Source organism: Streptopelia decaocto (assembly GCF_964273445.1).
Source record: "Streptopelia decaocto genome assembly, chromosome: 5".
Classification (NCBI taxonomy): Eukaryota; Metazoa; Chordata; class Aves; order Columbiformes; family Columbidae; genus Streptopelia; species Streptopelia decaocto.
This window is the reverse complement of record NC_138659.1, coordinates 19,401,832-19,427,607: the sequence shown is the minus strand read 5'-3', so window position 1 is coordinate 19,427,607 and position 25,776 is coordinate 19,401,832. Positions and strand designations below refer to the sequence as shown.

Sequence of the window (25,776 nt, the reverse complement as noted above, 5' to 3'; positions counted from 1 at the left end):
GAAGTTAATGTGTTCCCAGAGACAAATAAATACATTTAAACAAAAAATTACACAGGTTTTTTCCAAACTGTGTATTGAAAAGCAACTGGGTGCTTTTCCTAGTGCACAGTTCTAGGAGTCTGCAGTAACACTGTAGAACCTCTTTCACCTCTATTCTATCTGTGTGTTTAACACATCTGTTCACCTTAATCGAAGTGAGCTTACTTTGACTAGTGAGATACAGACCAGTTCAACAAAGATTAACACAATTCTTACCACTTCTGTCCAACCAAACCTAATTAGCTTACAGTTAAGCACAGACCAGAAATACTCCATTTTCATATTAATTTCCTGTGTCAGCTTCAGGTTTAAAGAAATACACAAATCCTGGGACAGAAAAGACAAATCAAGCCTGACACCTGGAAAAAAAATCACATACTGGCAAACTTGACATAGAATCTAGTGGTGTCAAAAATCCTAGATATTTGATGTTTCAAATTCAGACATTCTTCATTTAGAACAAAATAACAGACATTTATAGTGGACCTTACTGCTGGTGACTATTTAACAGCTAGGTGCTCTCACAGCGTGGTACTCTTTATGTGCACAGTAATGAAAGTTCGCTATTGATTTTTCTGTAGCTGCTTGTAACTATTATACTTGATACATCAATAGAAAAGGAAAGCACAATGTTTCACAGGAGGCAGAAAATCAGAGAATACATGATGCTGTGACAGTAAATCATGGCATAATCTCAAGAATTGATAGATGGTTACTGCTAACTTGAAACCCATGGCTTTCTCTGAAAAGACTAGCCTATAATCGCCCAATACGTTCTAACAGACTGACTGCCTGTAATAGTGGTAAAGGACACAACACAATGTTTCATCGTCAAAATAATGGTTTCCATAAGCCAGGTTGTACTGTTGTGGTGGAATTTTTGTGTGCTACTGCAGAAAGAGGGAGCAAGAGTGGTTTCAATGCCATTTAGACTAAAAGAGCACAGAAGATTTTGTGCCTTTTTTTTTTTTTTTTAATAAGAAGGTTGTCATTAATTTTTAACTTGCAAAAGTCTGCAGTTAGTTGAAAAGGAAACACAAAAGAGCTGATTATTCTTGAGATCAAAATATTGGAACTTTTTGTCAAGAAAGGCAAATGCAGAGAAAACACGTTTACTATGGCTGTTTCCAGTTCCACAGCATCCTGAAAGGAAGCCAAAGGCACGTAAGTAATTGAAAGCTCTTTTAAGTGTCTGCTTCTCTTTACCGCATTTCTGAGAGGCACACCGATCTCTGATTTTTACAGTATACCTAGTGAAGTTTTAGCAGGAATGTTCTTAATTGCTTTGTTCCCTCTTTACTCCCTGGTTAATCTCTGGTAGTTTTATCTATGGTTTTAATTAATTGTGAGGGTCTTTTTTCTCTGTCTCAAAACAGAAAGGGAGGAAGAAACACAGGTCAGAGCTAGCTAGCTGGAGCATGGCATGCAGTCTAGGTGATGCCGCTCCTACAGTAAACTCTGAGCAATGGTCCTCTCTGAAAGAATACTTTCAGTGTGCAATGTTGTTTTTCCAGCACTGCTTCAGGGAATGAGAATCTGATACCTGTCCTTTTCAACCGTGCTGCTGATTCCATTCTCTAAAGCCAAATGTCTCCCAGAAGAGATGAACTTAGAGGTAAGGACTTCCTTAAGCTGCCACCCATCCAGCATGCCTCAGACTGGCCTCGAAGAACAATCTTATCATTTATCCTGCTCAGGCTATGGGTTTTCTTCCAGTGAGAGACTGGATAGCACCGTCTGTCTTGTCCTGAGTGGTTTACCGATCTCTATTACAATTTTTAGTGTTGGGAGAGAGGAAAGATGCTGTTGTAATGTCATACCCCATTCTGATGTTGAAATCTCTCTTTCTTGACACTTTCCTTCACCTGGCAAGCAGAGACATTGTGCAATAAGTTTATAATACACATCAAACCCTCCCAGTACTGGAGATGGTGCTGGAGGTAGGATTTTCCATATTAATCTTTGAACAGTGTTAAAAAGAACAACTCTGAAAATATCCTTAGGAGGATGGCCACGTGCAGATTAAACTTCTGCAAGCCAAGCGGACTGTTTTGGGGTTTACTGTTTTAGCTTGGCCCATGCTCGATGGCTCTGCACAGGACTAGAGTGCTACTACACTGAGAGGTTCATCCAGTCTCAGCAGCAGCTTTGCCAGAGCCTAAAAAGTTGCAGCCTTCACCCTGTGCCCTTTCCTGCCAGCAGAAGTCATCGGGACACACTCCAAGCTTGGGAAAGTGTTTCTGCACAGTCCCCTTCTGTGCCCCAATTCATGATCACAGCTGCATTCAAGGCTGGACCATAAAGTTTGTTTCTGAATTTTCCTTTATTGTTTCTTTCCTGTTTGCTTCTATTTCCTCCCTCTCCACCTCTGGCTTGGCTTTGATCACAGTTCCATGGTTTCTCTTTCCTTCCTGGCCTTTTCCCTCTGTTTTCTTGACTCCTTCCCATCTCAAGCCCCTGGTTTCTCTCTCTTCCTCTGATCCACATCACTGCTGTCCTTAGTTTTCGTCAACCACTCCAGGCTCTTGCTCTGCCCAGATATCCTCCCTGCCACTCTTCTCCCATCACTCTTGCAGATCCTTTCTTTCCCTTAGCCTCCTGTTTAATTCTCCTGCTACTTTTCATTGTTTCTTTATGGGATTTCACCTCTCTATTTTACCCCCTCAGAGACAGCCATTGCTTCATTCCTTTTCCAGTGCCCAATCTTGCACAAACAGCAAAGGGATAAGAGAAAGGAGGGAATTTGGCAAAGTCTACAGTGTATCTCAAATAAATGGCCAACAGTCACCTATATGTAAACTTTCAGGTAAGACCCTCTGCAATTTTTGTTTTTAGACTAAAAACTGTTCCTCACATATTTTAGTTATGCATTCTGGTATTAAGAGTATTTAATAAGTTGCCTGTTACAACTGCAAAGTGAATTTAACTATTATATTCCTCTAGTGTGTTCTTCATTCAGCTTGCAGCTGCCAGACAAGCAGACAACATACACCAGTAATGATCAGATTGGATCAAATTCATGCCTTAAATAATGCCATTGTACTCAACAGTTACATGAGAGATGAATTTGCAACTTTCATTGCATTTTATGAAATAAAATCAAGGCAAATCAATAGTAATTATTAAATTTCCTCTATAGTTTAGTTTATTCAGTAAACTCAATCAGCCATGAAGCAGGTGGCTCTCTCTGGAACTCCTGCAGGAAGTTCATAATTCACAACTCTCACATGCAGGACTGAGATGCATTATTGAAGACTTATTTATTAAAAATACTGGTTTAATTCTTAACTATACCCTATAACCCCAGCATTTGTATTGTATTCCTTTTATGTTATGTGTTTTTTTCACAAAAATAATTGATTGGAAATGTCATTGAGATACTTGTAAGATAGACACTGTCCTAGATTCTTTGATACTGCCTGCCTGATGTGTGGCACCTGCATGGGAAGCTGGACTAAAACATGTCAGCTCACTGAAAAAGTGTTTTCAGGAGCCAATGGTTGTTTATCAGTCGTCACTCAATACATCACCATTTAGCATCTATAGGAAATTTCATGACTGATTTTTAATTGTTTGGCTTTGTTATGGGCTTTGACATATCAAGTGAAGGGAATATGTCTTTGCTTTTGTTTCCCTATAAAGAAATTAGAAAAAACAGAGAAATGAAAGAACAGGGCAAAAGAAAATTCACTTTGTCATGCATGTGCTAAAATGAGCTTCTAAATTTAGTCTCTCAAAAGAGTTTTCAAATTTTTTGCAAAGTTTTAGACCCTTATATGAAAATACAACAAGGAACTACTTTCATGTTGAGTCATTTATAAAGGAAAGGATCCAATTCTCGCAAAATCTCTTCAAGATACTTTAAACAGATTCCTTTTCACAATGGCCTTTCTTATGGTATCTGAAGATGTTTGAAACAGTGTTGTTATGATTTGGTTTTACCTTACATAGTATCTTTAATACTCTGGATTTCACCACTGCATAGAAAGACAGATAGCTATTGTTTTCTTTTACCAGATAGGGTAGTTGAGATATCATTTAAGAGACTTCAAAGCTCCATAGTGGAGTCAGAAGCAGAATTAGAGACAAGACGGTTGATTTCTCTGTTGGGCAATGCTGGCTCCATGAAAGGAGAATGTCCCTCATGAGACAATTCTGAAATGAGGTTTTGTCTGTATTCGTTTGCTTTACTTTCCCAGAGGATTAATGTAAAAAAGTGGAAAAGCTCTTCTAGTGGCAGAGTGGGGTCATCTGGCTGCCTTGCTTGAGGCCCAGAGAAGTTACATGCTCCAGGAGCAGACTGGCTATTTGACTGTTCTCCTGGCCCTCATCATCTCTAATATGAGATTTAGCCATAGTTTACAAGGCAAAGTAGGACTATATAAGATTTCTGACAACCGCTCACATTACAAATTATCAATTTCAAACTTGGGAAATGGAGGAAAGTTCTTAAACAGTGTGAAATTAGGAGACTCATACTAAATTTAAACTTCTTGCCTATTAAATTTACTTTCACTGATTTGAGGACAAGAAAGGACCCATGTAATCACCACTGTTACCTCCTTCAGCCTTCTGCCCAATGCAAGCCATAGATCTCTGTCCGGCAGTTGGTCAAGTCTATCTATAACTTCTAACTTTAGAACAATAATTTAAAGAAGCAATCATCTTGATTTCAGATTTCAAGAAACAGAGCCTCTGTTATACCCAGAGATGAGGTCTTCCAAAAGACAGTAATCTTCACCCTTAAATTTGTCTATTTCTAATGTAATCTCAAACTAATAATAGATAGCTAATCCTGCAAAGTTATTCTCATTGACTTCATGGGATGTGCACAGGAGCCATTGTTTACTAGATTAAACTTGTAACAAATACCGTGTTGCTTCATCATCTCAATCACCACAGCATTTCTTCCTTCCGCCTTGGCAAATGGTGCTGCCAAGACACCCTTCTGAGCTCATTGCTTCTCTGTCTTTTTGCATCTTCCCTTTTCCCTGCTACATCAGACAGAAATGGTGTTCACTTTCAAGGTCTTGTAGCTGTTACTTCCTTACCTGTCATCAGTCATTCAGTGTCACAAGGTCATCTCCTGCTTCTGACTTGCCCACAAGGCCATCTCTATTTCCCACTTGCCACCTTTCTGGACCAAGTACTTTTCTGCTCTGAAACATGCCAGAGTTCTCCTCTTAAAACGCCAGAGCTCTTTATCCAGCTTCTTCATATTCCCTCTCAAAACTTTTTGCTGTGAAATTTGAGACAAACCTGGGCTTGTAGGTGTGCTGCAATTGTGCCTGTCACCCAATGCATTGTCTGCCAGTCAACATCTGTTCATCAGCATGTATGTAGATTGTATACTGTAAAGCAGCTCTTTAAATATCACCTGCCATTAAGGATTCCTACTCATAAAATTAGGAATTGTTACTATTAATAAGTTTGACATAGTGAAGGTATCGTCCTAGCCAGATGTCTCATTTCTACATTCATTGGTTTCATTTCCAGCCTATCTGCAGATGAGACGTTAATTACAAAAAGTCTATTTGAAATATTGTTAGTACAGCAAAAAATAATCAAGAATCAAAGAGCGCAAATATTTTATCAGAAATTAGTATGTGGGAAAACATACTTAAATAAATCTTGTTTTTATCTATTAGTCAACTGTCAACTAATAATAAATTATACTCAGTCCCTCCCTTGTTATAAATACATATTGATTAGTTTTAAACTCTGAACTTCAGAATGAGTTATATCTAGTCATTGCTAAACTGCTCTTTTCTCTAAGAAAAAAAATCCCCAACACCTATTACACTGCATTTAATTAAGACAAGCATCAGCTTTATGTACCATTATTTGCTTCTGCCAAATCTCTATGGTATAAATATCGAGCAGTCACATCTCCTGAATACTAATCGATCCTTCCTGAATTCCAAGTGATTACTTGAAGTTTAGGAAATGTTTCTTTGCCAGTATTATCCTCCAGTGCTTTACTGTATTAGACATTAGGGTTGAGATATGAGCCTGGATTTGACAAGTGGGCAGTAAGTATTTTTCTAAATTCAAAAGCCTGAAAGCCCTGGCTGAATACTAATCGTACAGAACCCCTCACCTGCTCACTTACTGGTGTTCACCAGGTGTGATCTTATGAGTACACTTGGGTAACAGAATGGATGAATATAAGAAAACAGCAAATTATATTCATTAAAACCACCTTATAATAACAGCCCAGTTATACATGTGTATTATAAATAACATATTTGTAAAAAACAGGTGTAAGAGTAGTTGTGAGTAAGATGACTGTGTTAAACCCTAAGTACCGTTTGTTACTGCAAGTAAGAACTGAACACATTTGTGATGACAAGTCCATCCCTGGATAAGTGCTCCATTACTGACTTGCATTGGCTTGCCAAGGAAAACTGTTGTTTTGATACTTTTGGCTTCAAATTCACAGCACCTACTTCAGATCCTAGGACTGAAGGTGCTTTGTGAAAACAAAGTAGTGTTATCTGTAAGCTGCTTTGTATACTGCCAAAGAACAACCAGGCTCATTTTGCAAGAAGGAGAACTGCAAATGGCTCACAGCTCCCTGCTGAGAGTGTGAGAATGGCCGTGCTAGCACTCTGGATCATCTAGGCCACTGTCCCATCTTTGACAGTGACCAGGAGCAGGTGCCCTAGGGAACAATGTAAGAACAAGAAAAGCACAGAGCGATACCTCCTAGGAGCAGTTATTCAGGCCCCCGCAGCTGGAGGTTTGCAACAGCCAGAAGAAGTGGGGTGGGGTTTGTGTTCTATAGCTTTCAATGGATTTTTTCTTCAGTTAAGTTCTCCAGGTGACTTTGGTAACCATAAAAACTTCCAGTATCCTCTGCATCTTGGAGCAAGGAGTGCCAGAACTGGATAATAAGCTGCGTTGAAGAATGAACTCTTGCATTTTTAGCCAGTCACCTCTTAGCTTAGTTAATTTAGTTCTGATATTAAAATACTGGAATGATGAGAGAAAGAAACTTTTTGGCTAATTTTTTTCTAAGTTCTCACATTTCATGGACTGTGCTTTGAAGAACTAACACAGCCTTACTAAACAGAGTGTGTAAAAGGCAGATCAAATGTTTATAGTTTCTATAGGACCCTCTTGTCTCATGTGAAGTGAGATGTGAGATCAATAGTGGCTCGGCAATTATTTGTCCATTGATAAAGCCTTCATTTCTTAAATGAAGTACATTTCTCTGTGTCCTGACAATGATAAGGCAGCAGTACTGGTCAGCTGCTGCCTAGTCTAGCGTTTAGCTCCTCGGGCAGACAAGTGCCTGGCCACGGGTCAAATGATGTCTAACTTTCTTCCTATTGGCATTTCACTTTACAAACTGCTCTGATGGGAGGTTTGACAAATCATTCTTGCTGAGTTCAGATAATAAAAACTAGCAGGACAAATGGGAAGTTTTGGTAAAGAAAAAACAATGGCTGATTTCAGGTTAAGTGACCAGTGTGCGAAGCTTCCGGATGGTAAAATGAAGAGATCTATTGTGTCAGAGATGATATAAAGCATTCCTTGTAAGGCACTCATTTGGTTCTTCAAATATCATTTAAATATAGTCAGTTAGAAAATTTAATTACTGAGAAATTTATCTGAAATTTATTCTGTGATAGGAAGCAAAGAAACACCGAGGCAAATTTTGAGTCCACTACAAAGAGTGAAATTTTCCTTGGCTTTAGTGAGGCCAAGATTGCACCCCAGTGGAGCATGCCAATCTATTTCAGCCCTAGAATTAAACAGCATATGTAGGGGCAGGTTTTTTTTTTTTAAATTTCTGATTTATGACAAAGAAAGAGAGGAGTTCCCAAACTAATGTCAAATTTAGTAAAGAAAATTCAAAGAGGCTTGATGCATTTGCATTTTCTGTCTGTAGTGTGTCTTGATTCAAGCCAGTAATTATTAAAGACAAAGAAATGATTTATATTTATTTTTGGACCTGATTTTTGATAATGTGTACTGTGGACTATACTGTTTATATGCTATACAAGAATTAGGTATATTGTTACTGGGATTATGGTAAAGAAATTGCATTGTCCTCATTTTGACCAGCTTGGAGAAAGCCAGATATGTTTATTCTCATTTAGCGGTAAATAGTTACACAACTTTGTGATCAGCATCTTTCTCTGATGTGCCCTTTCCATGTTTCAGACATGAGTTCATAAAGGTAAGACCTGCAGAAATAGTGTTAAAAGTAGGTTTAACACTCAAGTCTGTCAAAGATTTCTTCTTTCCTACTTTTGCAACACATGCCTGGCCACTAACTTTCTGTCAACTGTGGGATTACAGTTGCTGAATTGTCATGGCTCTGTCTTGGTTCTTTTTGCTTGAAAGAAACCTATCTAATGCAAGCAAGTAGTCAAGAAAATCCAGGTTTGCGTATCTGTTGAGCTACTGATTTTTATTTTTTTTTAATCTGCCAGGTGTAATGGGCTCGTTCCTCTCCAGAGACTGGCAGTGATTGGACTGATGGATGGTCATGAGGAACCACTGAGGGCAGACAGACAGACAGTCACTGAAGTATAAAGATCCATGGACATGAAAAGAGACCTTTATGTCCAGAGAGGTAAGAACTATCTGATTGTAAAGACATTTGCTTTTTATAACTGATGGAGGGAATTTGGAAGTTATGTAACTCTACATATATTAATACTATACAGAACTAAATTAAAGAGATGTCAGACTTAAGAACCTAGTTACCAAACTACTCTGGCTTATTGAATAACTGCTGAGTCAGCTGTAGCATTCCGTACTTGGCAGTGCTGGCCAGACGGAGCAGATCCCACACTGGAGAGCGGAGCTGCGCTCCTGGGCCCGGGGCTGTCGCTCATTGTGGGGCGACTGGCAGTACGAGTGCAGGAAGAGCTGTGTGCTGCAGCCACAAAGGTACAATAAACATGCATCTGTCTAAGCTTCAACAGCATCTTCTTTAATGCTACCATTGATCAAAAGCATTTTCCTGTATAAACCCTTTGGAACCTTTGACAAGTAGGTAACGAACAATTACCTCTCTCATTTAAAATCTAGCAAACAAAACTGATGTGATTTAATTGTGTTTTGAAAAATTATTTTAAGTGCTTTTGTTTTTAAACATTATTTTACTGTAAGTTTACCGAGATAACTTCTGAAATGTTAGGAAAACAGGCAGAGACTAAGTTCTTTGCCCTGAAGGACATTGTCATCTTGTGAAGAGCCAGACAATACAGTACAGCCATGAATAACAAACAGCTTTACAAGGCAGCCTCGTATCTGTATGGTTATAAAAAACAAACAGCTTCTTCTGAATAAATTAATTCTGTGGATTATTGACTTTGTGTTGCCATTGAGAGGCTTTATATTAGACATTTGTTTTTCAACCAAGCACTATGCTAAAGAACAATAGCATTAGGTTTTATTGGCTTGGTTAACACCATGGTGTGAACATCCTTAGAAATATAAAAAGGCTGGTGTGTCTTGAAGCACTTTATGTTCCATTAAACATTACAGGGCCAGATTTTCAACAAGAGCCAGCTGAGTTATTTGAAATATTTTTTTGATTAAGTTATATGATTTTGGCATAAAAGACCAGTTTTCTGTCGAGATGCCTCAGGGATGTAGGTATGTATCAAGTGCACCTAGATACTTAGGTACAATAATTTCTCCCACTTATTTAGGTAGAATTTGATGCTTAGATGGTTATGACAGCCCTACGAAATGCCTACCAGTGTTGTTAGGCACTTCAGTGTCTTCAAAAACCTGACTCACTTTTACGATATGATGAGGTGTCTAACTTCAGCTAGACAATTCATTTATACTTTTGGGCACAAACTTGAGTATTTAACTGGAAAGGATATGTTTTTCACTTTAGTTTTGTCATCATTCTCATTAAATATTTGCTTCAGTCCTGTGGGTCAGGTGGTAGTGTCTTTACATTTTACACTTTGTAGAATAATATCTAGCTTTGATGATTAGTAAATTGAATTATGCAGTCTGCTAAATAATGAACTAATTGGTTTCAAAGGTGTGGAACCGTTCTTAGCTACATCATTTTTATATGCAACTGGTATGACTGCAAGGCTCCTATTAGCAGCAGAATAAGCTCTTTTTATAGGAACATAAATGAGAGAAAAAGTGGATAACTTGGCTCAGTATGAGCTTGCAAGGAATTCCTGCCCAACCGCTTCAGAGGCTGAGCACACTACCTGGCAGAATTAAAAAGCTAAAGGTTCCTAATGATTCCTAAATCAATGCCAAGTACAAGAAGTCAGTGAAAGCAATCAGACAAAAAGGCTACCTCAATGTGAGAATTTTACAAATGCACTTCACTTTTTCAGCCAATTTAAAATATCATTGAACTGAGAGGAATTCTCCAAATATTTTATCAGAGGAAAGCCACAGGCTCTTTAAACATTTCTGTGCCACTGTCTAATGACTGAAAAAACTACTTATTAGGAATTAGGAAAGCTGAATTCTTGTTATTCATCAGGTTAATTCATAAAAGATAATTCCTGCAGCAGATGGCTTGCTTTTCCTTCTCTGAATCTAAGACATGGAAAGCAACAAAGCCCTGAATACAAAATGTTGTATAGTGTTACCAGGGAAATCATCATCATCTCTTCTTAGGATTCAGGATGTACGTACTTCATAAGAGTAGATTCTGTTAGCATCATTGACACTTTTTTTTTCTACATGTTATATGTTCTATGCCTCTGAAGTATTGATCTTGCATGCTCCCTGTATTTAAAGAGAGCTTCACCTAAAATTTTCCAAAGCAGGTTTAAATTCTATAAACATCACATGGAAGGACATATTTAAGACAGTAATTGATGCTTTACAGTGTAACCAAAACTGTTTCTTTCAGTCCAATTGCAATTGTGTTAGAATAATTTACTTGTAGAATTTTATTCCTTTACAAAAGATTTTTTTTAACTTGAAAATTAAAGAAAAACATTACTAAATGTCACCAGTGCTGAAATTTCTTTCATTGTTGTGCTTGGCTCAACTGTTCACTCTTTTTGTAGACAAAATACCGTTTGAGTAAAACAGGAGTTTTGGCTATGGAGGTATGGCTGGATCTGACCTTTATTTGTGTTTTTAAGTCTCTCCTTTCAACTGTCTGCCAATAAATAAAAATTCACTTGACTGAAGTTTATTTAGACTGGATTTATTAAGTCAACAAAGTGCAAATCTGAAAAATCTGTACCTATGAAGTCAATAGGAATCCATCTCCCTAAGCCTTTTGTTTTTATTCCTGGCACCAGTGATTTTTCTTGACTGATTCATTGGAGGGCACAGGTTTAACTTATTTGTCTTGTGTAAGTGTCTTTCCCATTCTGTGTCCTATTCAGAAGTACAAAACAATCTTGCCTTTAAAGGTTATTTCCTAGCCAGATCTGTCATAAAGCTATTGTCATTAATTTGCACTTTAAGAGTTCCTTTCAGTTTTTAAAAACTATGAGATATATTCCTGATTCATGGGTTACAATGTAACAGCCATCATATGCAAAATAGATTGTTTATACTTACCACAAATGCCTTTGAAAAACAGGGATATTTCAATCATATCCCCACTCCCTCTGCTTCACATAACTTTATTCCATATCATCGAAAACATGGCAATCTGCATTTTCCACTGCTCTTTAGGATTTCTAATAGAATTTTATCCTTGTTCTGGAATATTCAGAAATCACATACAGAAATAGACCAAGCTTGTAATACTCCGTTAAATTCCAGAGATTTTAGGAGTAATTTCCATAGAAACCCACTTATATGTAATTTTCCTGCAAGTGATATTTAAAAAATAATTCTCAGATTACTGTGAACTCATTAAATATATTTCAAAACTATGTTTTTCAGGAAAAAAAACCAAAATACTTTCATTGTTTTTAGAAAACAACAACAACAACAACACCATTAAGTAAGATATGAAGAATAGAGTGTACATACCTAAACTAAACAGCACTAGGAATTTGAGACATACGAATTCTCGTAGATCAAACTGCAAGGAACGAAGCTTTGCTACTAGTTCTTGTGCATGGCTCATAAGGTTGTTGAGGGTGGCTCCAGCTTGGGATGCTATTATGGAATAATCCACCTGTAAAAGAGAATTGTATTTCTGTCTGGTTGTCACGCCCGCACAACCGCTTCAGGATGTTTCAAGCAATCACATACAACCTGGGATACTCCTAGATAAAAGAATCACTCTCAATTTAATGATGTTATGAAGTAAAAATGATTTTATATATAAACCTATTTTAGCACAACAGTATATATTGAAAATATTATTAAACCATATATCTCAATGGTCTGTCACATCAGTGTGAGTGCTGGTTTGTCTGTATTACCTTTTTTATAAGCTTTATATATGAGAACTGCTTATGACACTGGTAGCTGTGTCCCATATCAGTTTGTTTTATTCACTTGGTGTCTCTTGTTCTTGTAATTGTCTGATTCTGTGAAGAAAAACTGATGAAGTGAGCTGTGCGCCTACACTGGCTGTATTATTCCAGAGGGACATAACTGTATTCATGGGAAACAGTCCAGTGTCCATAACTTGGCCAGAAACCTCTATTCAAGCCCAGCAATGTCGGTGTATTCCCACAGGAAACAGAGGTATTGTGTGGGTGGTTTCTGTTCTCCTTAGCTACACAAAATCCTGGTATTTGTTGGAGCTGGTTCCAGTTGGCTTGTTCTGGCGAGTCCTCCCCTGCAAGGGAAGGAGGAGCAGGCAGGTGTGTGACACCGGCCAGCTGCACATGCGGTGTCCCCAGCAGCAGCCGCGCTTTCTGTCAGGCACAGAAAAGATCAGGAGTGCTTTGGGGGTCTGCTGCCCTAGTCATGCTGCCTGCTTGTTCTCGGGGGAGGCTGTCCCGTCTTTCCAAGGTGAAACTTGTATATAGAGATCCAACAGAAAGCTGGGATGAATACACCTTGTTAAAAAAAGGCAATATTCACAAGCAAAGTATACCTAATGTGATATGCAACCCTGAGAGGTCCTTGAATGTCAGGCAGCCTCCCCACTGCTTGCAGGCTGAAACTCTTCTGACTAATGCCAGTGCCACTAAGGGGATGTTTCCATGCAGGTGGTTGTACCAACTTCTGCCCCTCTGAATATATGCACTAGTGACTTTTGCATGCTTTGTCATGGGATGGTGACCCTGCATCCTGTGGGAACACCGTGATGGAAGGTGAGGCACAGGGGCTGGCATTGGGGTGAGCTGGCTCCAAACCAGGCTGGGGGTGTGAGCCCGGGCAGCTGCAGCGCAGCAACAGCACTATGGAGTGGGGTGGAACTGGGGTGATCTGAGCAACTGCTTCAGCTGAAATGCCTTCAGCTCAGCCCTGTTTTCTTCCTGTTAGATGTCCCCTACAAGCACCACCGTCCCATGGAAATGGCCAGGTGTGTTGCTTGCCCCTGTGATGAACCACTCCTGGGCAGCTGGCTGGGACCTCAATGGCTTATTGACACATTTTCAAAATGCCTTTTCTTGCCTGGCTGCTCTAATATTACCAACACCTTTCTCTTCTAGGACCCTCCGTAACAACAGGGAAATTAGTGACCACACTTCAAGTAAGCATGAAGAAGTGAAGTCTGGCTCAGAACTAAACTAAGCACAAAGGTAAGTGCACACTTTGGGTTAATAATGTGTTTAAAGCTGTTGGTGCTCTGAACCCATCCTTAAGGTCTCCCATAATGAAGTAGTTAATAAAGAATGGCCACGTATCATCAGAGGAAACAGACCAATACTGCAAAATTTTGTTTTTCCAGTACTGATCCTTTAAAATCTGAGGTTTTTTTAGTAACTGTTAAGGAACATGTATTTTGAAATATGTTTTTTTATTTTAAAACTATTGAATTGGTTTTGCTCAAGTGTAAACAGCAGTAAAGAAAAAAAAAATAGGAAAGATTTTATACCTGACAAAATTTCAGCTGGGAAAGATAGACAGACAATTGAAAGGAACTAAAAATAACTTCTCCTCATGATGACCTTAATATAAACAATAGGTTACTGACTTTTAATAAAGCATTTTATTCACATGTACTCTGAGTGCTCCCGAGACATTGATTTAAAGCAACTGTACAAGAAAAATGAAGTTACACTTTTTGTATGGATGTTAAGAATAACACTGCTCCAACTCCATAAAGCATTTAAAGTTGTGCTTATGTTTCAATTAAGTTAATGGATTATGCTTAAGTGTCCTTTGAAGTAGGTTTTATTGCTCTCTCTTACATCTGTGAATACTGAAGTAGTGATATTAAATTGCTTACTCAGGGCCAAATAAATCTCTGACAAACCAGGATCCAGTCTTTGGAAATCACATCTAAACCACTTTTCACAAACTAGTTTCCAGTTCATCGGTTTATTTCTCTCAATATATATACATATTTCTTTATGTGTAAGTATAGATACTTACATAAACAATGAGAAAAAATGGTAATATACCTCAAATACATTTTGCTTGAAGAGCAGTTTAATATAGTGACATGATTCCACTACTTCATATTGAGAAACTGGTCACATAAAACCACCAACTTTCACAACTTAATTTCCCTTTTCTAATTGTTAAGGGGAGAAAAAAAGCTCAAAATCCCTTACTGAGGTTCCAGTTTGTGAGGAAAATATTATTAGTTTCATAATAAGAAGTTAAGATATCTGGATGTCAAGAATATCAGTGGCCTTAGTGCAGCGATTATGCCATAATGGAAAAACCCAGTAGGTGCCTGGATCTCCCACCATCCCTCTACTGGAGAGCTCTTGGGCAACCTGCTACGCTTTCAGGTGCATTTAATATTTGCAGCACCAGCAAATTTGTCTGGGAGGCAAGTCCTCATCTGCCACTCACCAAAAGCAGGCTGTATTAAATTTTTATATTTATTGACATTTCATTACCATAATTGACTGCAGTTGGTTCTCTAGTAGAAAGCACAGAGCTGCCTTCTAAGCAGGAGAATTGGTCCCTTGAGTAGGATTTGCAATTAAAAACAACGCAGAATGGATCTTTTTTTTATTGTGTAAATATGATGAGTTGAATTTTCAGCTTTAACTAGAGAATACTGGGTGTGCAGAAGGCTTTTTTCAAGAGTGAGCAAAATTATGAGTCAGTGGAAAGACGACCCCCAAAGGTGTCAATCAGTTTATACAAAATCAACTGTGCATGAAAAAGCCTCTGTTAATGTCTGTTCTGAAAAAGTGGCCACGTTAAAGAGTATGCTGTCCTGCTTGCTTGGTTCCGTGTGCAGAAATTGATACTGAAAGGTGTATTAATTCTTTTACCTTCTAATTTGTTATTAAAAATGCTTTTGAAAGACAAAGATTGGAACAGCCTGAACCTTGAGCGAAATGCTTGACTGCATATGGAAGCCTTAGCATTTACTCTATATTGTACTGTTAATTTCATTTGGTAAAATAAAACCCACAACTGAAATAAATTATTCTTGCTTCCAGATTACATTTCACAGTTGATTTTGATGTTGAAGGTTGACTGGCATTTTCAAAAACAGAAGCTTTGGTGATGCTTCAATGTTACCTAATTCAGAAGTAAAATGGTTGGTATAAGGTTACAGCTGCACAGACGAATAGATATGTGAATTCCTCATGTGCTGGTACACAGTGTTATCTTGCATAATGAATACGGCAACAATGAAGAAGTAATGGTAGAAGCTGAGCTGGGTTAGCTTGGTGCCAAAGTAATGCAGATAGAACAACATTGAATAGTTTACACTGCTGCCTGTTCTTGCCGTTCTTAACCTGGCTTGTTTAAGGTTAGTACGGGCATCGCTATGCATGTTACACTGCAGGCAGTGCCTAAATATAAAGTTAGATACTTGAAATCTCTGCTGCCACCTAACCTTGTGCTTAGAGTCCTCACAGCTCCATCTTCCACCAGCCCTTTGGGTGCCAAACTGCCTCTGGGCATGGCTGGAACTACACAAGTCATGACAGTGGTAAGTAACTGTGTCCAGCTCATGCTACAGCTCTTCTCAGATATAGGGACTATGTGGCTTTCATCTACCTAATACAGCAAAAATACCAAAGGTGGGATTTGGTAGCAGGCCAGTGGCTGGAGCAACTAACAAATGGGAAATCTGGGGTAAAATCTTCGATCTAAAGAGTGCACGAAATAAATAAGGCTATGGCCTGGCAATTGAGGCGTCTTTCTGAGGTGAGAAATATCAAGTTCTTTGGGTAAATTTGGCACATCTTGTGGATATCTTCTGATCATGAGTATTGGGCAGAAGGAGGGTGGACCTTAGCTTGGTTTGGAGAGAACAGATTTGCTTAGTGCTTAACTCTACGAACGAACTTCCAGATGGGAATCCCAACTAGAAAAAAATGACGTAAGTCCCTTGGACAGGGAGCATTTGTGTCATACCTCTCTCCTCAGTGTTTCTCAAGGCTGCTTCATAGAGCAACAGCCAGCTCGCTGCTGGCCGCCTCTGCTCCCTGTGTTGCAGGGGCAAGGGCTGGGCGGCTGCAGCTGCAGGCTCTGCGAGAGGGCAGGGCAGTACAGGGGCACTACCAGCAAAGGAAAAGAAATCAAAAACCTGATAGTGTTTGTAAGAGAGTCATAACTTAAAGGGGACTGCAGAAAGACATGGCAATACTGGGTATTTTTTCTAAATCCTTTTCTTGATATGGCTGAAAGTTACTTAAAAGTCAAAATCCCTTCATTCAGTATCAGTGAAAGCAAGTTAGGCCAATGCTGAATGTTTATGAAAATTCTACCTTAAAACAATACATAATAGTAAACTACTTGGAGTTCAGCAGCATTTAGATATTCAGCTATCAAATAATCTCTTATCTGATGGAGAGGTAAGAGATAGAAGTAACTAATTCTGCAGGTTTTTTCAAAGGTTTCATTTAAAAGTGAGATATTGTTCAAGACAGAACAGCAGACAAACCTTTTTTACAACGTGAAACTACACCCTGGGCTAAATAAATGCTGAGGCTGTAGGCCAGAAATGCAGGGAGCACTTGTACTTTTTTTGTTTGGCAAATGTTTTAGCATGGTAATTAATGATTCTTGAGTCCAAATCTCTGGTTTCACTGAGCTCAGAGGGAAACTTCTGGTGGAGTCAGGTGGTGGCCTCTGGTATCGACCCTCTTTTCCCACAAAACAGAGTCTAGCATTTGATGGTGCAATCAGGTTCCTTCCTTCTTCTAAAATTAAATTGAGTTTGATTTCTAGGATATGACAATGGAGTCACCTGACGTGTGGAAATGCTGTGTGAAACTGTACCAGCAAGCTTGCAACCATCTCCAGAACACTGGATTAGAGCGATTTTACTTGTTGATGGCTCTTACCAAGTACCAACCATCACTGAATGACATTCCTTTCAGCCAGGACAGGAGCTGTGCAAATTAGGAATGAAGCCCCTGTTGTGGCTGTATACAGTATCTGTATAATGAGCAAATATTCTAGTAAATTTGATCACTATGTGTTTGGGGCACAAAGGTGAAGGAGGCAGTGGGTGCCTGTGTGCAGCAAAGGGTCTATCCCGCTGCTCCTGCCCTGCTCTGTGCAGCCCTGGTAGCACCCTGCCTGCTGCTGGGGGGACAGTGCTCCCCCCCGGCTCCCTCCTCCCTTCCAAACTGCACCAAAAGGCCAGAGAGTGGCCCATGACAGTCTGCCCCGGGTTCTGAAGTCCTGAGCCTGTGAGTTGGCTCTGGTGTGTGGCTGTGTGGGTGGATGAGCCTCTCTCAGAAGGGTGCATTCAGCATAGCATATAGCAAGCAAGTTAATTTACTGTCACAACCATAATTACTCTTCCACTGCTTCCTGAAATATATATGTCAGTGGGAACTACAGTGGTTATTAAACTCATTTTGAGCTTTTAATATAATTAATACTTTCATTAAAAACATTTAAAGTATTGGTGTTATGTTTCTAAGCAAGTGAACATAGAAAAACACTTTGAAGAGGCACCTAAGAACAAAATTGAGGAGGACTCAGCATGGACAAAACGAGCAGATATGCTTATATCAGGTTTGGATGTATTAATTAAAATTTTGATGACTTATACAGCATAAGATACATGTCATTTTAACATGATAAACAATAATAAAAGATAATTCATTAAGTTGCCAGTGGACCTTTCCCCTAGGATGATGTTATTGTGCTTGCTAATTAGCTAACATATGCAAATAGTAACACTGCAAAGTACTGCATTTACTTTGTCTAACTTAGTTTCAGTAAAAATATTACATCAAGACTGGAAAAATCCTATACCCTCTAGTTGATCATATATAGATATATAGATAGATAGATATATTTATGTTAGAAAACACATAATAATTAAAATATTATTGTTTCATGCAGGTGGCTATTTTAATCAGTATCATTAAATTTTCCCCTCTAGTAATTGTGGCTATTGGGTTCTTCAAATTATTAGTATGAAGATATTAAAGTAATGTACAGAACACAGCTAACCTACACCACAGTAGAATCCATTTCTTTACCAAAGCGTTGCAAGGCACTTTGTGTTTATTACATAGAGATGAAATTATATGGAATCACTGCTGAGTTTGAATATCCATAAACCTCACTAGAAGACAGACCATCACTGGAAATTTTTGTGACTGTTTAGGTAACCTCACAAGGGCTGTGCCAATTCGCGCTGTTTCTTCAGGAGCTTTTAACCATGTGAGCTCACTTCCCCTTATTACTCTCGTCTTAAACAAATTTCTGCTCTGTTTTAAACCCTTTCCTATCAGTGGAAGACTTGATACGCTTGCTTTGAATCTCATCAGTTTTTCCTTGAGTTGGGTCTCTGAACAACTTGTGTCTCATGTTGGGCAAACTTAAAATCAAATATGGGACTTCACATGATTGATATGGAGAAAATAGTTCACTAGTATGGAACTAGTATGGAACTTGTATGGAGGACTAGCAGCCTTGAAGAAATAGTCTTTATGGGAGCAACGTGTACCAAACACAAAAGAAACGTGTTTCCTGTGAACACAACAGGGTTAACATGAGGGAAATGGAACAGTTCTGGCGTGCAAGGATTCGTGTTGAATGCCCTCTTCATGACTTTTTACTGGAACCAGAATTTTAGACCTAAAACCATAGTGCTACGATAGGATCAGTTTGCTCACAGGTGTGGCCATAGCTACTTGGAAGGCTAAAAATATTTCATCACTATTTGGACAAACCTGAATTGGGCACTTCATGATTATAGCTGAATTTTGAAGAGTTTTACTGAGAACATCTAGTTCAGCCCCAAAAAGCAGCTAGCATAATATCTTCATAAGGCATGAGGCACTTTTAACAACTAGCACAACCTTGTTTTCTTTTCCTTTAGGCAGAAACCACTAGAATGAGGAACTGTACAAGCCTGGATACAAGAGAACAAGTACTACACTGAACAGCGAGGTAATCATTGCTTGACCTCATTTGTATCCACCTTGAATTAAATCCTATGTTTGTTTGCCTGTGTCAGGTCTTCTAGATTTGCCCCCAAATGCCAATATGCCTCTTTTCTGCCAGCTATGACTATGAAGTCTGACTGACTGCAATCACAAATCTAATTGGGGGAAAAAGATACAGATAGATATATAAATATAACAATTACTGATTTCCAAGAATGTAAGAAGTAATAACTTTCTATTAGATATCCATTAGTATTCTAAACCTATGACTAGTATATGTATTTTTAGTAATTTTTTAGAATTAATAAAAAAGCCTGTTTCCTTATCTACTGTTTTTGCCAGCTACTTTGTCTTATTCAAAGACACTCCTTCCTCCAGCACTCTTGTAACTTTTTGTGCAACAGAGATACTTCTGCAAGAGTGATCTTTCTTTGTGGTACAGTCATCTGCAGCCCAAAGTTTGAAAGTTCATCTGCCTCTTGAGAACCTTTTCAGTGGCAAGGTGATCCATCCTTGAACTTGCAAGTCTGTTCCCTAGACAAACACATTCTCCAAAGGCCTAAGCAAATACAGCTACATTCGGGATAGCAGTAGCCTTCTTTGCAAGTGGTAAGTCTACCAGAGGTTACATTTCCATGGAGAAATCCCCAGGGCGTATGCATCACCACCTTTCAATAAGGTACAGCTGAAAGGTCTACAAAGTATCCCATCCAGGGAGAGGTGCAAGCCACAAAATTCTGACCTAAACTGAAGTTAAATTTTGATTTGCTTTAAAGCACAACACTGTGAAGATCCTGGTTCTCTCTCACGCTCTTCTCTGGTGTTATGCTTTAGAACACAAATCCAGGTGGAAGGATGTATTTATTTTACCAGTTTAACTGAATCAGTAGCTTCAACTATCTCAAAAAAAACCTGAGATTTAGGCAGGTTTTGGGATGGGCTTTTTGGTCCGAAAGGCTTTGACCAAACTCAGCAGAGGCAAGATTTTGCAACAGTGAGTAGTGTATAGGTATGAACAAAATGAGCAACTCGTGTCTGGACGGCTGAGGCTACAATTAATGTGTTGTGCATTGACTGCTGCATGATAATGCATGAAAAATTATATTCTATACAGAGCTTTATTATCTACTCTGTGTGTGCTAGATCTTGGAAGCTGGTAGTGTATTTGGTGTAGAAGATACAAAAGGAAAGTGCTAAAGTTGGAGGAATTAAAGTTCTATAATTAGAAATAGTCTCTTAAAATTACATGCCACATGGCAAGCCTACGAAACTTGGTTTGTGGGGAGCATATTGGCAATGATTTACAATTAACCACCACATTGCAAATCACTCCTTAGCTGTTTTCTATTATGAAATTTGGAGAGCTGTAAAATGCATTTGTGCTACTTTATTTCCTTTTGAAATGGTAATTGCTACTGCTGAGGGGCAGTACTTAGTGCAGAAAATGAAGTGTGCAGCATAGGGAGGAACTTGTTTCTGAGGAACTGCTGAGGAATTGTAATGATCTGAAGAAAGTGCCTTCTTGAAACATGCACACACAAAAGAGCTTCATTTATGAAATTCCAACCAAATAAATAACAAAATAAAATAAAACACAGCCTCTTTTTTCGTGCAAGGGCCAGTTCTTACTGCTTTGTTGCTGACTGCACTTTTTCCCTGTCAAAGTGAGAACAGTGGATTGACACTGGGTAAAACTCATAAGCCAATGGCTTCAGGGAAATGCAGATGTATGGAAATGTGATAGGAATGCCCTAAGGTAACAGGCCAATGCATTTGAAAATTATCGGGTATGCGTCTAACTGCTTTGCTAGCCCATTTTAGATACCTACTGTAGAACTGACAGTGGTACAGCCCTGGGGAGCTGGATGAAGTTTGGCTTTTGTGTCTGAGGAACAGAGGCTGTGCAGCTTAAGTGGAGAAAGCAGGTATGTTCTAATTAAGTGGTGATAAGTTCCCCCCTTGCACCTTCCCCCTTGATTGTGATTGCAAAAAGGACTGTGTTTATGAATAGCTTTTATGGTGGGATATATTAAGGAAAGCAAGGAGTGAGGCTTCTGATGTCTTAAATTTGCTAACTTGTGACAATAATCATGATCTCTCTGGTAATAAAGTAGGCTATCTAGCTCAGGTCTTCAGTTTAAAGTTAATATCTTTGAAAGCTGGATGATTGACTGTAATTTGCTCATAGTGCTTTTCTAGTAGCAGTAAATAAAAACATCTACAGGACTTTTCATCAGAAGTGTCAGAGTGCTTTCCACACCTTAATCAATTAATGTTTATGAGATGGTGGCATGGTTATTTCCCTTTCTCTGCTGGAGGAACTGAAAGGATCAGAGCAGCAACCAGAAAGTATGTAGCATTTAATGCAATAGCAAAGGCTCATAATGCCTGGGTCTAGTAGTATGGCTTTCCAGAATTATTTTACAGTTAGTACACAGGAGACAGACACAGTTATAATTGTCCTTTCATAAATACATTTGAACTAGCTTTCTGACTAAGTCGATGCTGCCAAGATGGTCAGTCTTGGCACTTAGGAAGAAAAGCGCTTGTGTTGGAACAGGTTGTCTAAAAAAGTGATTCACAACTGAGCTACAATGCAAAAAGGCAGTATACAACAGCTGAAGCCAGGAATGGCTCTGAACAGGTTATTTAGAAGCACTGTCCAGGCATGTGGGGATGAAGTTAGAAAAGCCAGTGTTCAGCCAGAGTTAAGACTTGCAAGGGATGTCAACTTGATAGTGGATGAACACGGAAATGTGGGACTGTGGCCGGATTTAGCTGGTGATTTGTTGGCAGCAAATGCAGACCAGGCTGAGGTACTCGGTACCACCTTTGCCTCAGTCTTTACTAACACAGTCTCCCAGGCTCTGTGCTTTGCAGCAGCGCTTGAGGAGAAGGAAGGTAACCAGCATCAGGTATAAGTTGAAAAAAAAATAAAGAGATTTGGACCAGAACTAAGGAAAAACTTTCAGTCTATGAAGATGGTCAGGTAATGGTGCTGGATGTGCAGGGAGGTTTAATCATTAAGTCATTTAAATAGATGATGTTTTAAAGTAAATGCTTTTGAATGACGAATTGCATACAACTTGCATACTGGCACAGTAGTGGCATTTCTGCAATATCTCGACTACCAGTGGTCTTTCCATGAGCACACATGCCACACACAGCCCAGCGAGAGCAGTGCAGCCCTTGCAGCTGTGCCCACTCCTGTAAGCAATCTGGCTTTTAATCTAGGATGACGGTGACCAGTGCTGAATGAAAACAGTACAATCCAGTGGCATTACATGTAGATTTCAGACTCTTTCTAGTTTCAAAAACAGCAGCCAGAGACTGTGTATTTACTTCAGGTCTGGTGTCTCCTCGTTTCTCAAGGAGAATCTGTGGTGCATACATAGATGTTCTCCAGCTGTTAGCAATGTGAAATGGAAAGGGGCTGACCGTAGTGTTCTTGTTTGGTGTTCTCGTAATATGGCTCCTTGCTCTCCAAGCAGCCTAATTAGGTGCAAAGAGGAATGTACAGAACATTATGGGAAACTCTGGGGGTGCTTGCACCAACTTCAAAGTGACAAACTTTGGCAGACAAAAGTGAAATTGAATTGAAAGGAGGATGTATTCAACCTCTTTGACAAACCTGGGGCAAAAATGGATGCAATCAGTCTAATTTAGTCAGGTTTTAATTTAGTTGGAGACTATAGTTCTGCCTGAAAATATACAACTTGCAAAACCAGCTGATGATTTGCAAAGCAGTACATTTAATAAGCATCCTGCTACCTGTTGTCCAACAGTGATGAAATGCTCAGCTTTGCCTTGAGATCATGTACAGCTAGGGTTAGTGGCTAATGAGGTAAGAATTATTCCTGTGGAAAATGGAGACAATAGCTAGAATTTAAGGATATTTAGATGTCTCTAATGATTTCAGTGGAACTTAGGCACTCTGTACCTTTAAAATCTAGCTAATCACATAACAAATGAGACACTAATTTAGCAGTTCTCTCAGGAACAGAAAATGTCAATATACTTATAGCTTTATAAACAAAAGAATACACAAGCACCCTGTGTGGTAAGTAAAATAATTGCTAGTCCAATTGTCCATATTTTGCAGATGATTAAATGGAACGGGGATCAGTCATTTTCTCAATAGTACCAATATAAATCAAGAGCCACGCAACTGATTTTTGCTTATGTAATTAGGGAGTACAACTTTATCTCAGATAGGTTGGTGACTTTCCACAAAGTCAGTTCCACAGCGAGAATTTGAATTTTCCAACTTCTTTTCTTGGACAAGTGGATCATTTGTCCCTTTTACTGTACACCTTTTACTCATAAATGCAAAGAGTTATTTCTCCTTTAGATTCTCATAAACGTTTGTTCTTAGTGTTAAGAAATGGTACAGTTTTAAAAATATGACTAAAGCTGTAAGCAGATTCCACATCGTGCAGGCACAAATGATGTGTCTCAGAAAAAGAAGCTCTTCCCCATGTGTGTATATACCGAGACAGTTCAGTTTGCAGATACTTAAATACCTATGGGCAGTTGTTTGTTTTCATTTTAAACTAGGAACATATGTACAGGCACACCTCTCTTCTCTTTGATACTGTGATTATTATTTTTTTTCCCCTTGTTAAAACCAGAATAAGAATCTGTTGTGGTTTAACCCGGCAAGCAGCTAAACGCCACATACAGCCATTTGCTTATTCCCCTCCCCAGTGGGATGGGTGAGAGAATTGGGGGAAAAAATAGGAAACCTTGTAGGTTAAGATAAAGAGAGCTTAATAGGACAGAAAGGGAATTTAATAATAATAATAATAATAATAATAATAATAATAATAATAATAATAATAATAATAATAATAATAATGATAATGATAAAAGAATATATAGAACAAGTGATGCACAATGCAGTTGCTTACCACCCAGTGGTCAATGCTCAGCCTGTCCCCAAGCAGCAGTTTCCCCAGCCAGCTTCCCCCAAAATATATACTGAGTATGATGCCATATGGTATGGAATATCCCTTTGGGCAGCCTGGGTCAGCTGTCCTGGCTGTGCCTCCTCCCAGCTTCTTGTGCACCTGGCACAGTATGAGAAGCTGAAAAGTCCTTGAGTACTTAGCAACAACTGAAACATCAGTGTATTATCAACATTATTCTCATTCTAAATCCAAACCACAGCACTCTGACAGCTACTAGAAAGAAAATTAGCTCTATCCCAGCTGCAACCAAGACAGAATCTTAGGAATAAGGTTCTTGTTTTACTGTCAAGTTCTTCATGCTTTGGGAAGTATGAGGGAGACAAAAATTTATATTTCCTTTGGATTTTATTACAGTTTTCCTAATATTTACCACATTATTGCTCTTATGTTTTGAGAGATCTGTGCATCTGAAACCTGAAGAAAATTAACCCTTGAAAAGCTGTGCAGAAACTGCGGGGTTCACACCCTGAGACAACTCCTGAGACAATACCTGCATTTATAGCCTATGGGCTGAATAATTTTCCCAGGGTTAGATGTCTCAGCTGCCCAGTTTGGCACACATGTGCATACTTCTGTAAAAGCAAGACTTTTCTGAGGTAGTAGCTGCAGGTTCTCTAGGTTTCTGACCCAGCTAGTGATTCTTTTGAGTAAACCATGATTCTGGGGGGAGAATAAGCTATAATTGCTTAGACCTAAAGCATCAGGTTTGGGAGTGGTGTTGCTGTCAGGAACTATTTTAGCTCCAAGGAAACACAATTTCTTGAGAAACACTTCTCATTTTATATTTTTCAATCACTGAAGTATACAAGTATATTTGAGAAGCAAAATGCTTATGATTATATCTGCTTTTATAAGTTTAACTGTAATCAGCAGAGTAGGAACAGAGTGCACAAGTCATTTTATCTACATTACTTGTGGAGAATCTCTGAGAACACAGGAGTGCTTCTGACCTAGTTAAACTCCTGCAATTTTGAAAACAATTATTAAAAAGCCATCAATACTTCTCTGAGCCCACATACTCACTTGTTGCCCGGTAACCAGAAGGATGGAGCCTTCTTTACCGTGTACCACTTGCCGGTAAATGTGATCTAGAATTAAGAGTTCACTCCAGCAGTTCTGAAGCAGCTTCATTTGGTCATCAACCTGTAAAGCAAACACAAGTGTTGGTGGCATCACTCTGGGAGTCTTACATCACACTATGGAGTCAGTCCTTCTTCAAGCATCTGGTTAAAGTCATGAGAACAGAAATGCTGTAAAAAATTATTCCTCAAAAAAATTGCTGTTCTCAGCTAAAAAAATAGGGCACTGCTGAAACCTTTATCTGTAAAATGTGTAAAATATTTACTACTGATTACATTCTAGGAAAGCAGAACTATGCCATTGTTATGCAAAGT

General features: G+C 38.8%; 1 protein-coding gene across 1 annotated transcript in view; it reads right to left on the bottom strand.

Moving 5' to 3' along the window:
• The window catches only part of NR5A2 (nuclear receptor subfamily 5 group A member 2), an 83,152-nt gene that overhangs the window by 15,220 nt on the left and 42,156 nt on the right, over positions 1-25,776 (bottom strand). The window contains exons 5-6 of the mRNA XM_082053382.1: positions 25,406-25,525; positions 11,986-12,133 (exon numbers count right to left, since the gene is read on the bottom strand). Coding sequence (XP_081909508.1) covers positions 11,986-12,133; positions 25,406-25,525 — 268 coding nt within the window. The remainder of the gene's footprint in view (positions 1-11,985; positions 12,134-25,405; positions 25,526-25,776) is intronic.